Below are 14,939 nucleotides of genomic sequence, written 5' to 3' on the forward strand. Positions count from 1 at the left end.
GGTAAATAATATATGTTTTTGTTACTGCAAAATAAAAATGCCGCTTTGTTGCTTACCCCACAAAAGAGAAACAAACAATAATTGTTGCTTTGTTTGGATTGGACCCTCGCCGCAAGCTTAATTTACATTTTACCCTATTGTATCCTGCGCAAAAGGATGTACACGATTGAAAACGAGGGAAAAAGACGAACGTGAATCTAATAAGTTTATACTCAAATTATGAATCCAAGTGATGGCATAAATTTTGATTGTTAATTACTAAAGCGGGTCTGCCCTAAGTGTCGGCAGTTTCAATATACCAACCTCTATCGTTTAGATTTTTGTATAGTTGTACGGTTGTTGTATGCTTATATCATTTCGTTGTACACGAAAATTATATTTGCGAACACTAATTTCAATATATAAATGCAATTATACGTATAAGTGTACATTAAATTTTAAAAGAAATACAACATCACAATCCCTGAAAATCTTATATTTTCAAAATATATACGGAAGCTTCCCTGTAGTTATGTGAGCAACTTATGGCTGCAAATGAGTCGAGTTGAATCGAGTTTTGCCATAATTGAGTTGAGTTTCGACTGAATTTCAAGCTCGAACTCGACAAGTTTTTAATGTAAAACTCGAGTTCGAACCTAGTCAAAGTTAAAAAACTAAAAAATAATTATTTTATTTTTTAAAAAAAGAATAAAATAGTCATTTTTTGTTAATAAATAATAAAAATATTAGGAATATATATATAATTTCACTATTAAAATAAAAAATAATATATATACACTCACACACATATAAGAGTCAGCTCGCGAGTTAACAAGCTGAATTTTTCTATACTGAACTCGAGTTCGTTAACTCAACTTAGTTGGTTTGACTTTGATATTGATCAAGGTCGATCTTGATTCATTTGCAGCTCTAAACTAGCCGCGCCACTTAAACAGAGTTAACTTCGTGCAAATCTTTCAGAAAAATTATTAGAAAAATCTAGTTTATGCAGGTTACTCTATGAACTAAAGGTCCTTATAGTACACTTCAAGATTTGTGCTGTCGTAAATGGCATTTCCTGCATGTCTTTACCAAAGTGGGATCTACCTATCTGTGTTACATATTGTGGATAACGACAAACACTTTATATGCAAGAACGAGAAAAACACTAATGTGTAACTAGTATTATGTAGCTTTTGGATATCAATAGATCGGGAAGTAGCATATTCCATAAAAAGAAGATAGGAACGTAGGACGTCAAAATTTTTTGTTCAAGTAAGTCTAAATGTAATTAACACGTACAAAGTAATAATTGAGCTCACAATAAAGATTCTCTATCATTAATCTAGACTTGGATATGACCGTGTTTCAAACCTGGATATGATTGTTTCAATAATCCAATCTTTTTCACTTTCCCACACTGTACAAACTGGGATATGTATGTTTCAAAATCACATACCAGACCACGTTAACAGGTTATGAAAAGGAATCTGATCCAAATCTGAAAACATTACATAGCTTCTTAGTGTTGCTTTCCATGAAAATGGCATCTTTTTTGCTTTTCGGAACATGTTTGCGGGCAAATGCATTAGGGGCACAGAATCGGCGTTACAAAACGAAGAAAGTTAGAACCTTGCATGCAATGTCAAAAAATGGTCTACGAATTATCTTTCTTTCTTGAGTCACAACCACATAGCCTGTACGATTGTGACAAGAGTGATATATATGCAAAAGTGGCTTTGAAGATTCTTTAAGTTAGATTGGATACAAGTGATGCAGTTGCTAGAAAGTGGGAGCTTCTTTACGAATTCAATCCTCTCCCAAGTTGAGGAAAACTCCTTTTATGGTGGCCGTATCCGAATGGAGCTGGAAAATTAATTGTTGGGTAAAAGTCAATATCTATCAACCACACGTCATTAGGGGCAGTCACAGTTCAGATTTAAATTGGATCCGAATCGGAATCAAACCGGCAATTTGTGGAATCGGATTTTGGAAATCGAAACCTGAACCATAACCATGACTAAAGATTCAAGTTTAGGTTCAACAAAAAATTTGTACCGAAATTGGGCCTGGAGTTTAGGATTCATTCAAACTATTTTAAAAAATATATTTGCTACCTAAACCTATTTGGTTAGTTTAGTATTCAATATCAATAGTCGACATCTAATATCAGCAGTTCAAATTCTAGCCCAACAACCTAGTCCCATAATCTATAACCCGTAACTAATTTAAATTACAGACCAATCCATCCAAAACAACAATAAGACATTTTTTTCATAAAATTTGCATGAATTTTTCTTTTTTTCTTGCATATGATAATACAGTAAAGTTGTTATTATTATTATTTTTACATCCATTGTCATATTTTCTTAAAATTAATTTTATAATAACAAATGTTTAAGCATAACTAAAAGAACCAAAACCGTCATTGGAATAAAATCGAAACCAAAGTCGCATTGAAATTAGAGGTTTAAGAACTGAACCCATAATTTCCTCTTTCTCTAGAAGGATCGGTTTAGATTGCACCTTTCAGAAAAAGTCGAAACCGAGGGTTCTGAATCTGTAGCCATGTTTACATGTCATTGCCTTCTTTTGGATTAAGTGCTAGTCCTCTTCTATAACATACAATTTCAATCTAATCAATGCAATATAAATATTTAATGTATAGTTACGTCTAATTGATAAATTCCCACCTATTTTTATTCTACTCGAACTTTTTGTTGTCGTCTAGATCAATTGCTTTATGCATCACATAGACAGAAATGCAAGATGTACAAAGTATGAGCTCACATGGAAAATGAGCATATACTAGTACAATAATAGAGGACATGTAAGCTTTAGATTGGTAAAACTAATAAATCTTGAACTGTAGGTTTAGATAGCCTCTATTTTCTACTCTAAGCTTTATTAGGACCTATTCCAATCCCCAAGTGCTAGATCTAATTGTGATTGATGTCAAATCAAGACCAATTTTTCTAGCATACAAAGAGACACAACGTACAATGGGACCAGGTCTCTAAGTGAAAACCTTTTTCTTTTTCTCTAGTCCAAGCTTTTCCTTGAAGGACTCCCACCACGGTTTTTGCAAAGCTAAAGGGGTAACTGCATGACTAATCTAATTAAGAAAAAAAAAACAAAAAGAGAGATGCAACAATATACTATTGACACCAACAAAATTTACGTGCATAAGACTCCAAGATGATATAAAATATTTAGAAGGATAAGGATCAGAAATACTTGCAGGCGGATGTCAAAATTGCATCTCTCCCGTCGTTAATCTGGTGAGAGACTTGTGATAAAACTCTTTCATTTTTTTTTTAATCTCGTGTCCAACCATATCTTTTTCTTTATTGCTTCTTTCTTTACAACTGTCCGAGTGCAAGTATCTTACCGGGCCCCGGTGTAGCTCTATATTTCTTGGCTGCATATTGCAAAATTTAAGCACGAGACTAGAGGGTTTCCTGTTGATTCCTGTTGACACTTTGACTAGAAGGACAGTCTCCGAAGTCCCAAAAACTCATCTTTCCTTGAAAATCATGGGTACCTAAAAATTCTGCAAAGCATCGATAAGCTTCAGAAAATGTTCAAGAAAAGAATTTCTACTTTTGTCAATTTCTAGCATATATTCTCCAGGGGAATATATTTAATCTGTTCATCGGTATTTTACATTTTTGTCATCACACCCCAAAAAGCACGCATTGCTGGTAGAAAAAGGAAAGTGTAGCATCACCCGTGCATGCATTTCGACACAAACCAATAATGAAATTATCAGGTTGAAGAAAAGTATGAGCTTTGGACATGTAGTCCCATCCCACCACGAGGAAGAAAGGAAGAAAGAAAAGTTTCTTATTATTAAAGGAAAAAAGAAAGAGAAAATCAAAGACCACAAGCATAATCCTTGTGCAGATTTCCACAATCATTAAAAGACACCTTACGTCCTTAAAACTTTAATCATATGTTAACATGCAGCAACTAGAGCTCTATATTAATAGTATATGTTCCATTTAAGATCAGTCTAGTTTCTTTAGCGTCTAGTGTTGCATGGGCCATAGCTCTATAAGCTTCCTTCTTCCCTTACTTCATTTCCAAGTTTTTGTAGTTGATCAGCTACGAAAGTTCTGATCATGCACAAGTCTGTACCCTTCTTTTTGACTAAGGAAGAATGAATGGAAAAGTTGGATTATCACCTAATAAAGATGTTCTCAAACAAAGATATATCTTCGTTACCTTTGTGCGTCTACGAATTGCGGCCCTTTTTTTCGCTGCCCCTTTTGATTTTCCAACATCCATGCATGGTTCTTTTTTACTACAAAAAAATAAAAATAAAAAACTTTGGCTATAAAGTTTTAAGATAAGTCTGAATTGTTCCATGATATTGTAAGAGCTACTTATCAATCAATTCCGCCTTTATGAATGATAAAGATTGAGCTCATAGGCTCGCAAGCTTTCTTTTTGAAAAAACATAAAATTCCAAAGCATGCAATATATGTATGGACTATGATCAGTTCGTCGTTTTGATTTTCGCTTAAACCTGATAATGCTATTTGACTGGGCTATGTTCTTAATTACTAATAGCTGTTCGAGCTTTTTCAAGGTTAAAAGTTGGATAGTAGTGTAATTAGATGCATGAAACACCTGTAAAATTTAGATTTCAAATTACTTTCATTCATTCAATTTCATTCATTCAAGTCTAACAGACTGACTGTCTGTGTATAAGATATTAATACCTAAAAATTGTTTTGAACTATTTTGATTTGCATTTTACTTTGTTATTGACTTATTTTAGGCTACTTATTCTAAGTTAAGTAAAATAATTAACATTAATTTTTTTTTCTAGAGCACTTTCCATCATTAACAAATACATATATTTCAAGCTCAAACAACTTTTACCCCAAAAAAAAGTATACTTTTTTTCTTAATGGCTTTAAAAAGTTGAACAAAGAGATTAAATCCCAAGATTTTGGGGATGAATTTATCAATTCTTGAGATCATGAGTGTTGAAGGAATATTCAGAAGAATAAAAGAATTTGATATGTTTGTGGTCGACGATAATTATTTGTTTTAACCAGGTTAGTACTTAAACAATTGATGAAATTAATGATGCATGCATCACCATATGAACATACACAATCACATTTATTGCATCCCATTCATGAAGAAACTTGTTCAAATTAACTTCACGTTTGCAACACTTGAGAATAGGGGTGGCAATGGGGCGGGAATCCCTCCCTCACCCCCCGCCCCCGGCTTGCCTCGCCCCGTTTTCTTCGCAGGGGCACCCGTGGGATTAAAAAAAATTTATTATATAATTTCATTATAATTAAATTTGAGCAAATAATCAAGTACTAAAATATCAACATATCACCAAATTATTATTCATTGCAACTTCACAATTGAAACTCATAAAAATAATTAAACAAAAGTTATTTGAATACAATATAATATGATAAAACAAATATAACTAAAATAATCAAGTTTTTACTTTTGATACAAATACAATCACTAAATTATTATTGTGTTTTTTTAGAAAAAAACGTTACTGTATTAAGTGTAGTTAGGAATTTAATATAAATGTATTAATAAATTTAGTATAAATAATTAATAATTTTTATTAATAGATATGTATAATTAGTAGTATAATTGATAATATCATTACATATTTAATTATGCACATATATATATCTTTTTTTTCTAAACGGGTGGCGGGGCAGGGGAGTATACCCCCGTCCCCAGCCCCGTTTCTAAACGGGGGGAAAAAATTCCCCTCCGCCCCCGCCCCGGCCCCAATAGACCCCGGCGGGGCGGGTGCCTGTTGCCATCCCTACTTGAGAAGCCTTGGGCATCAGTTAGCCATACCTTAATATCGTTTATGAGATCTACAATAAAACCTCTATAATTTAATATTCAATGTATTAATAATCTCTATTAAACAATATTTTTTCAGTCTTGATTTGGGCTAATGAGGTGAACAAATAATTTTGACAAAATAATAAAATAATAAAATTTTTTGAAATCCTTACATTCCATTCATGTCATAAATTAGTAATTCATTAAAAATGCATGTAATAATTTCCCCAAAAGATGAGTCTACTACTGATTTATGAACACCTTTTTAGAATTGGACATCTATGATGTAGTATTTCTAAATCTTTTTTACCTCTTGATAATAGAAAAATGATATTAGTTATATATATACATTGAAGACATTAATATAATTAAATTATACTTGCAAATCAAGTAGATATGGATTGTTTTATATTTCTTAGGCTTTTAGCCTCCTTTTACTATTAGAATAATTCATATTTTTATAAATTAAAATAAAGCCTTAGTTGATGAAATGAGTATTTTTTTGAAATATAAGTACATTCAATAAATTAAAAAATTATTAATTTATTGATTAAATAATACTTCTTTAAATTAATAGAATTTATACTGTCCCAAATTTATTAATTTATAGAGATTTTACTGTAGTAGTTTTCTTTTGTGTAATTTTTGCCCTTTTGGTTTTTTGGTTGGCATTTCTGTCCCGGAACCCCATTGTACTGGGCTCTATTGGGCCTAATTAAAACACATCAGAATGTGAAGCGTACAAACTTACACCTGAATGAGGGTCGATTGTCAAAATGCAAGATTGGCTTTTGATTGAAAACCGGAGTTTGCATCCTGATCTTAAAATGCCCATCTAACCAACGGTGCACCCAGAGCTGATTGGACAGAAAGGTTAGCCCAACATCCTAAGATTCCTCTTAACTTTTCGTTTGGGTCACACCCTTCTGCTTCTAGCAAAGAGCCCAATAATTAAAGGGGCCCAAAGGTAGGGGCATTTCTGTAAACTTATTCCATTTTCAAATCACAAACGTCTCTCAGAACAGCCCGCCTATACAAAATCAAGACCTTACCTTAGATCCGTATGTGTATGTGTGTGTATCTGTAGTCAGTATCACACCCTAAGTGTGTGCATTAGTGTGTGAGACAGAGAAAGAGCTGAGAGAGATAATGGAGAAAATCTGTGTAGCAGTAAGAGTAAGACCCGCGGTGGATGACGAAGGCTCTAATGGAAGTGGAACATTCTGGAAGGTTGAAGATAATCGCATTTCACTTCACCGAGCTCTAGGCACCCCAATCTCTGGACTTTCCTACGCTTTTGGTAATTTTTTTGGTTGTGGAAGCCATATTGGGAATTTATTTGTTGGTTTGTATTTTGTTATTTTCGGGAGGAATGATTATTTTGATTTTGAATTTGCAGATCATGTGTTCGATGGGGGCTGCACGAATTCTACGGTTTATGAGCTTTTGACTAAGGACATTATTCACGCTGCTGTCGAGGGTTTTAATGGTGATTTTTCTATTTTATTTGGAAAATTTTTGGATTTTTCTTTTAATTGAATTAATTTCTTGAGCTACAAATCTAGTTTGAGTTGAATTAAGTCAAAATTGTCAACCAGTAAGAAAATTACACCATTTTTTTAAAAGCTATCTTAGGAAAATATAGAGATATAAGTTCTGGATAGCGGATAATGAGCTCTACTGTGGAAAATACACACCCTGACGAGGTAATTTTGTATACCATAGGAACTGCATTTGCATATGGACAGACTAGTAGTGGCAAAACGTATACGATGAATGGTTCTGAAGATGATCCTGGAATTATCCACCGAGCTGTCAAAGATATATTCGTGAAGATCAGGATGGTAGTCACATCATTTTCTTTTTTTGGCCTTTTTTGTTTCGAATACCTAATTTATTAGTGCTAGGACTTCAAATTTACTAGATTTTCTTCATTAATATTTGCAGACAACTGATAGAGAGTTTCTGATACGAGTTTCATACATGGAAATCTATAATGAGGACATTAATGACCTGTTTGCTGTGGAGAATCAGAAACTGCAAATTCATGAGAGTTTAGAGGTGAGCGATGTGATGAGATTACTTTTGGTGGTCCTGCTTAGGAGTTTGTATAATAACAATGATATTTATTGGATTTCAGCGTGGTGTTTTTGTTGCGGGCCTTAGGGAGGAAATTGTAAATAGCGCTGAGCAAGTGCTCGAGCTTATACAGCATGGAGAAGGTTTGACCAATAATGTTGGAGAAAAAGTATTTTCCCCCCTGTTGAGTTCTTCAACTGCTCTCACATTTTACAATGTTTTGTGCAGTAAATAGGCACTTTGGTGAGACCAATATGAACGTCCGAAGTAGTAGATCTCACACTATCTTCAGAATGGTGTGTTGTCAGCTTCCTGGAATGCTTCAAGGACCTATTATTACATTTTTACCTTTCACAAAATTCATATTCAATTATGCCATTTTTGTGACCCAGGTAATTGAAAGCAAAAGAAAGGACACAGGTTCTGGTGATAATTCAAGCTCTGATGATGCCATCCGTGTCTCTGTCTTGGTTTGTGCATTCTCTGACCTTCAGAACTCAATAGTCGTCTTGTCGTACCTTTGAAATTTTTGTCAGGAAAACTCTTTAAAGGAGTAAAGGACGACATACCATATTGCCTAATAAACATGAGATCTTCTGTTCTTCAAATGGATCTTTCCCTACACGCCCTATTTGTAGAATCTGCTGTCTCTAGGGGAAAATTGTTGCTAAGATGTGAAACAGTCTTTCTTCATTTTCTCTTAATTCAGTCATTACAGCATTTAATTTGAGGAAATTCTTAAAAGCATTTCTTTTTGCTCTTGACCCCAGAATTTAGTGGATTTAGCTGGCTCTGAGAGAATAGCTAAAACAGGAGCTGGTGGAGTTCGTTTAAAGGAAGGAAAGCACATAAACAAGAGCTTAATGGTTCTTGGTAATGTGATCAACAAATTAAGTGAAGGTGGAAAGCAAAGGTACTGATATTCTTCTGCAGGTGATTATTTATCTTGCAACTGAATGATCAACTTACCTGACATCTCCTTATGTAGGGGACACATTCCTTATCGTGATAGTAAGCTCACACGCATACTTCAACCTGCACTTGGTGGAAATGCTAAAACTTCAATTATTTGTACTGTTGCACCAGAAGAGGTAAAGAAAAAAGTTTTGTTTTCTTTGAAATTTTCAAGAATTGAAGGTTAATTTCTGATGGAATGTGTATGTGATATGGTTAGATTCATATTGAGGAAACAAAGGGAACACTTCAGTTTGCCAGTAGAGCTAAACGCATTACCAACTGTGTTCAAGTAAATGAGGTATGTTTACTCCACCATATAACATGTACTTGGCTTTTGACCTCCCCTACAAGTTTACTTATCTCAAAATTTGGGGGATTCAGACTGACTTGCCTTCAGTGGCCACTGATTTGTTTTGAGCAATTAGTTGATCAGAGTGAAATCAGACTGGTTTAGTGATGCTTAAGGAGTCTTATTAACAGAGTGATGCTCTTATTATGTCTGTTTGGTTGTCTTTTGTGGTACAATTTATTGGAACTGGAAGAAGTGGTTAAGAAGATTATACATTTCTATTTGAAAAGATGATTGTCCTAATTAATGCCATGCTTTTTTTGTCTATAATTTTGTGAGCTAATTAAAGGTGGATTGGATGTAGATATTGACAGATGCAGCATTATTGAAGAGACAAAAGATTGAGATAGAAGAACTACGCATGAAACTTCAGGTGGTAATAATTAATTTTGACCTGAATCCATATGAATGAGACCCAAATACATCTCATTTACTGTAAAATACTCTTTCCAGGGATCTCGGGCTGAGGTGCTGGAGCAAGAGATTTTGAAACTGCGGAATGACATGTTGAAGGTAATTCATCTCCTTAATATGTCTGGCACTAATCTTCTCTTGGCTTGATATGCTTTCTCATTGTCCATATATGCAGTATGAGTTAGAGCACGAGAAGCTTGCCATGGAATTGGAAGAGGAGAGAAGAACGCATAAAGAACGGGAACAATGTATCCGGGATCAACAGATGAAAATTGATAATCTTAGCAGTCTTGTAACATTCTCAGGTCCTGACCAGGTAGAAGCTTTTGATGCCACAGTTTTCCTCTTTTTTTTCTTTTCATGCTTTTGTTTTCAAATTCAGCATTTTAGTGTCATTCTCTGCCTTGTAGGTTGAGAAATTGTTGATTGACTAAGTTTGTCTTGGAGCGGCTATATAATTTTCTTCTTTTTGGTTTCACCTCCTCTTTTTGACAACATGATGTTCTATTCTTCTTACTACTGATAATTCTAATAGTATGTTCATTGGAGCAGTGGTGAATTCCATGCATCCACCATCTGCTTTCAATTTGTTGCTATTTTTAATACTGCTAGAATGGGAATCTTCAATACACTGATAAAATGACAACCATTTACTTCATTTCAGTAGCATCATATGTATGACATTTGGATGTCTGTCATTGTCGTCTTGCTGTAGTTGTTGATATTCTTATTGGCAAACTTTTGCTTCTTGTGGTGGGAAACACCTGATAACAACATCAAAGCGCGAAATAAATAGATGATTTCTCCATCTTGATAAATGATTTTGTATGCTTCTCCTGTCTCAAGAAACATCTTATAACGTTTGATGCACAAGAAATGACTCAGAAATTACTTAGTATCTCCATTTCTTTTAAAATTTTCTCACATGTTATTTCTGTAATGGTTGGTTATATTTTACTGGATCTCTTGTGTGCTTGAGTCTAGAGTGGCTACTAGAGATTTTGATTTCTTTTGTTTGATCCAGGAATGTTTCAGAGCAAGTCTGAAGGAGGAAAGTAGTGACAGCAATAGCATGTGCAAAGAGGATGCTTTTAGTACACCATGCTTTAAGGCAATTCCCAATGCCTTTGTTGCTAGGCGGTCACATTACTCTAACCAACCTGAGTGCAGCCCTCTTCCAGATACACTCATTGATTTTGCTGATGAAGACACATGGATGAGAATGAACAAAGGCTATATTGCTGATCTTGATGCAGTTCAAATGACTCCTGCAAGAAAAGTTCTGTCATTTCCACCGGGAAATGTAACCTTCCTGATCCTTACTTGGTTGCATTTTTTCTTTGGCTTTCTCTCATGTGAAAGTATCCATTAGTGGATTTAGTTTCTGTGTGAGCTATAGGCACTTGGTTATATGACAAGAGAACATGCTAACCTTTTGAAGGGAAAGACTAGGCTTCTTTCCCAACACTCAAAGGTCAAAAGATGTTAATCAACAAAGATAAAGAAAGAGGGAACTTTGTGATTAGCACTTGAATGTTTATAAAACAGATTTAACTTCTCAATTTCCTAAAGCATTTGCAATGACTGAGTATAAAATACCAAGTGCAGCAATAAAGCCTGGTGCATCTACTTTTTAGCTTAACTAAAACCTACCTAATAATTCTTGGATTGGCAATACTAACCCTATTCTTCTGTTAGCTCTATTGAGTTCGTATGGGTGGTAACTTTTCAATTGCGTTGTCCTCTACCATCTCATTCTAACCTCTTTTTCGAATATTTTGGTCAACCATTCTTATCATCCCAATTTTCCAGACTGGTGCATATCTTAAATTTACTAAAATGTGTACAGCATCTTGCCCTTAGACCTTTCAGTGGTTCTGTCTTTACCATCTTAGCAGTAATTGTTTCTCATCTTAATTTTATTCAAAAGGTAAATAAAAAAGATAGATGATGTTCTGGTTCAGTTACTTTGAATTCTTGGCAACATCTGACATTTTTCCTTTCTATCAAGAATTTTGTTTTGCAAAGAAGTAGTTATCTCAAGTAGGAATAATTTGTGAATGTAATACCTCGTTAATGCTTCAGTTTTTATTTATGTACAGTCTGTGCCTATGCAAATATCTGTATTTTTTGGTTGACCATTATCATGTACCAGGATACATCTTCGGAGGATTTCAAGCAACAGATCCAGAATCTCCAAAGACAACTTACCCTTGTTTCAGAAGAAAGAGAAACACTAAAGGTCAGTAAGCTTCTATATGATTGTCTTCTCATTTGTGAGATTTATCTATCGCATTTCCCTACTATTTTCTCGTGAATTATCAGACATTTGAACAAACAATAAGAGTCAGAAAATATCTAGATTCATAACTAATTGTAAAATTTAACTAACGGAAATTTCTGCACAAATTTTAGGAAATTACAAGCATGGATTGTCGGTGAGCTTAATAGCTTACTAGGGAAGATTTTACCCCCTGAATCATAATATGAATTTATCCATCTGTCAATAGTATATGTTGGATAAAACTTAGCTAACTATAAAGTGGAATTTCTTGGTTATGTTACGATATTACTACAGCTTAATGGCTGACTTCATAATATTTGAACTAATTTTGTCAGCATGGTACTTTTGCATGGAATGATAACAAAATCTTCAATGTGTTGTAGTGTAATACAGAGTGGAATAGTGAGGAGTTGTGTAGATACTTGTGCTACGAAACCTACATGCTTGAACATATTGTCCAGATGATGATTTGATGTGAAGTTAGGACACTGATTAATTGAAAGCAATTCTAAAGCAAGTTAAAAAATAATTGTCCACACATGAGAAGCAGTCCGATTATATCTTCAACAGTGTCATGATTAAACTTTCATTTTTGGTTATCCCTGGTTTGGCAAGCACCTTATCCTAGAATGTCAAATCCAAGATAAATTTTTTCACAATTTATGTACGAGCAGTCCTTTTGTTCGTGCATTTTTCATCTTATGCATTGATGTGATATCTACAGAGACAGCGTGCAGAACAAGTATCATTGAACTACCAGTTAACAAGAGAATTATGCGGATTACAGAATGAAGTGTTGGAAATACAGGAGATTCCTCAAAGGTTGTGTGAATCTGTTATAAATTGCAAAGATGTATATAAGGATGTTTTATCTGTTTTACAGGTAAGCTCCCTGTGTGCAATGCTACTAGTTGTCACGTATGAATTTTGTAGCTTAAGAAAGTTCCCTAATGGTAAATACTATTCTTCCCCTGTGAACAGACTTTTGTTGCTGATGAGAAATCTCCTACTGCAAAGTTACTCTCTAGCACAAGAGACATCGGTATTTGTCTTTTTTCAACTTTGGAGTCTCACTTTTCAATGACTGCAGATGGTAATAGACTCTCCACGGCTGATAATTCTTTACTCCAAGAGCAATGCAACCTCCTTTGTGAGAGATTGCTTAGCACAATCTCATCCCTGGTTCTATATGATGCACCAATTCTCAAGCAAGAGAACAGCAGAAGTCCACCATACAACTGCAAATATAAGGTAGCTGCCTGGTTACCGATATCACATCTTAACTTGCCAATTTTCTTTGTGTTTTTCATATTGACTATAGGTTGCTGTCTCTGCTCTTTTTGGAGTAATTAATTGTAACCATTTTCCCATTTGAATTCCGTGGATGTTTGTTATTTGCTATTGCAAATTAGTCTTGAGGAATGAGACATACCCAAAAACGGTATTTAAGCTTTTTGGTTCACATTGTTCGAGGATTGCTTATGGTGATGCTATCCTCCTCTTCTGAAGTTTGCGTTCATGTTCAATTGTCCACTTTAAGATAAAGATGAATACCAGTGAAAGCCCTCACTTCACTCTCCTCTACATGGATGTTTCCTTTCACATTTCTCTTTTAACTAACATCTTTCTTGTGCATTGTTTGTGCTGTACGTGATTTTCTTTGTAGACATTTGTGACTAACCAAATATAATTGTATTCTGTTTCTATTTCTGTTGCCTATAGAATAAACAATCTTGGTAATAGCATGATTCCTCCAATCTTTCAAATTAATTTGGTAATTTTGTTGTGCTTGTCATTGAAATATTGACTGTTTTATGAAAATGTTGCATGAGAACAAGAAAGTTAGACTTTGAAGGTTATGGCGCTATTTTATTGCAGTATATACACAAACAAAAGATAGAAATGTATGTTCTGTTAGTACTCTAGCTGGACAGTACAATAAAGGTTTCCCTATAAAGGACATAGGTCTGAACTCCTTTCTTAGCTAGACATTTGGAAAGTTGTGAATATCCTCTTACTTAGGGCTGATTTCTCAATTTTATCAAGGGCTTGGGAGAAGAAATTGCTTCTTGGAAAAGGATACAGGATAATGAAGTTGAAGCAATTAAGCAAAAGTACATGGACTTGAAGAAAGAGTTGAACACTAGTAACCAGCATCTTGAGGTTTCTAAAGATAGGTATCAGATCCTTGAGAGAGAGTTCCATCTTTTGAAAGGAGAGAAAGATGCTTTGCTAGTAAGCGTCTCCAACTCATCTCAAACTCTTGCACTGGTTACTGACCAAAAAGAGAAGGCTTTGCAGGATTTGAGAATTGAAGCACAGAGGAGGAAAGATCTTGAAGAACAGATCAAAAAGTTTAATACAGCTTTTTCCTATCGGCAGAAATCGCTTGTGTCTTTCCAAAGTGACTTCAAATCTATCATTGATAACTTGAAGGCACAGAATCCAGTTTCATTATCCAAAGCTCATGGATCTTGAATTTTGTTCCACCATGTTAAAATAGACTTTTCAGCCAGACAACGTACTGAAGCTTAATTGTGTATTCAACTATTTAATCTTGTCTAGCCTGCATCACAAAACTTGTTTGTCTTAATGAGAAAAGTCGACTTAGGGTGTATAAATATATTTTAGGCCAGTTCCAGGTACTGCACTAAAATTCATTATTTGTATGTGTATCTTCAATCAAATTCTCCATACGTTGCTATTTTTCACCTCAGCGTGTACTAAGTGTTTCAAGTAATCCATGAAAGACGTTCTAAAGTGAGGGTAATTCAAGATTGTAAAGAGACGTTCTATTTTGTGAAGAGATCTCCAAAAGCTACCTCACAGGAATAGAGATTCCCTTTGTAGAGGCGAAATCTTTGTTCTATGTGCCAATTTAGCATCTTTTTTACTGACCAGGAATCAGAAGAATTGCTTGTTGTTACAGTTTGATTCACTGCTTAGACAAATTAAATAGCTCCTTCTGTTTTAACGAGTTTGGTCCTGATTTGTCCTCTATAGATTTCCTTTGCTTCTCTCGAATCGTTC

At 34.5% G+C, this 14,939-nt stretch overlaps 1 protein-coding gene across 1 annotated transcript; it reads left to right on the forward strand.

Annotated features, from left to right (window-relative positions):
* Nucleotides 1-6,950: 6,950 nt before the first annotated feature.
* Nucleotides 6,951-14,572, forward strand: LOC113749589 (kinesin-like protein KIN-7N). Its single transcript, XM_027293378.1, has 18 exons — nt 6,951-7,126; nt 7,226-7,315; nt 7,552-7,670; nt 7,774-7,887; nt 7,967-8,048; nt 8,134-8,201; nt 8,298-8,375; nt 8,676-8,818; nt 8,894-8,996; nt 9,080-9,160; nt 9,516-9,584; nt 9,665-9,724; nt 9,801-9,941; nt 10,650-10,928; nt 11,781-11,867; nt 12,634-12,792; nt 12,891-13,160; nt 13,956-14,572. The coding sequence occupies exons 1-18, from the start codon at nt 6,976-6,978 to the stop codon at nt 14,385-14,387; spliced, it is 2,526 nt and encodes an 841-aa protein (XP_027149179.1). The 5' UTR covers nt 6,951-6,975; the 3' UTR covers nt 14,388-14,572.
* The last annotated feature ends 367 nt before the right edge of the window (nt 14,573-14,939 follow it).

The sequence above is a fragment of the Coffea eugenioides genome, chromosome 10, assembly GCF_003713205.1.
Source record: "Coffea eugenioides isolate CCC68of chromosome 10, Ceug_1.0, whole genome shotgun sequence".
Lineage (NCBI taxonomy): Eukaryota > Viridiplantae > Streptophyta > Magnoliopsida > Gentianales > Rubiaceae > Coffea > Coffea eugenioides.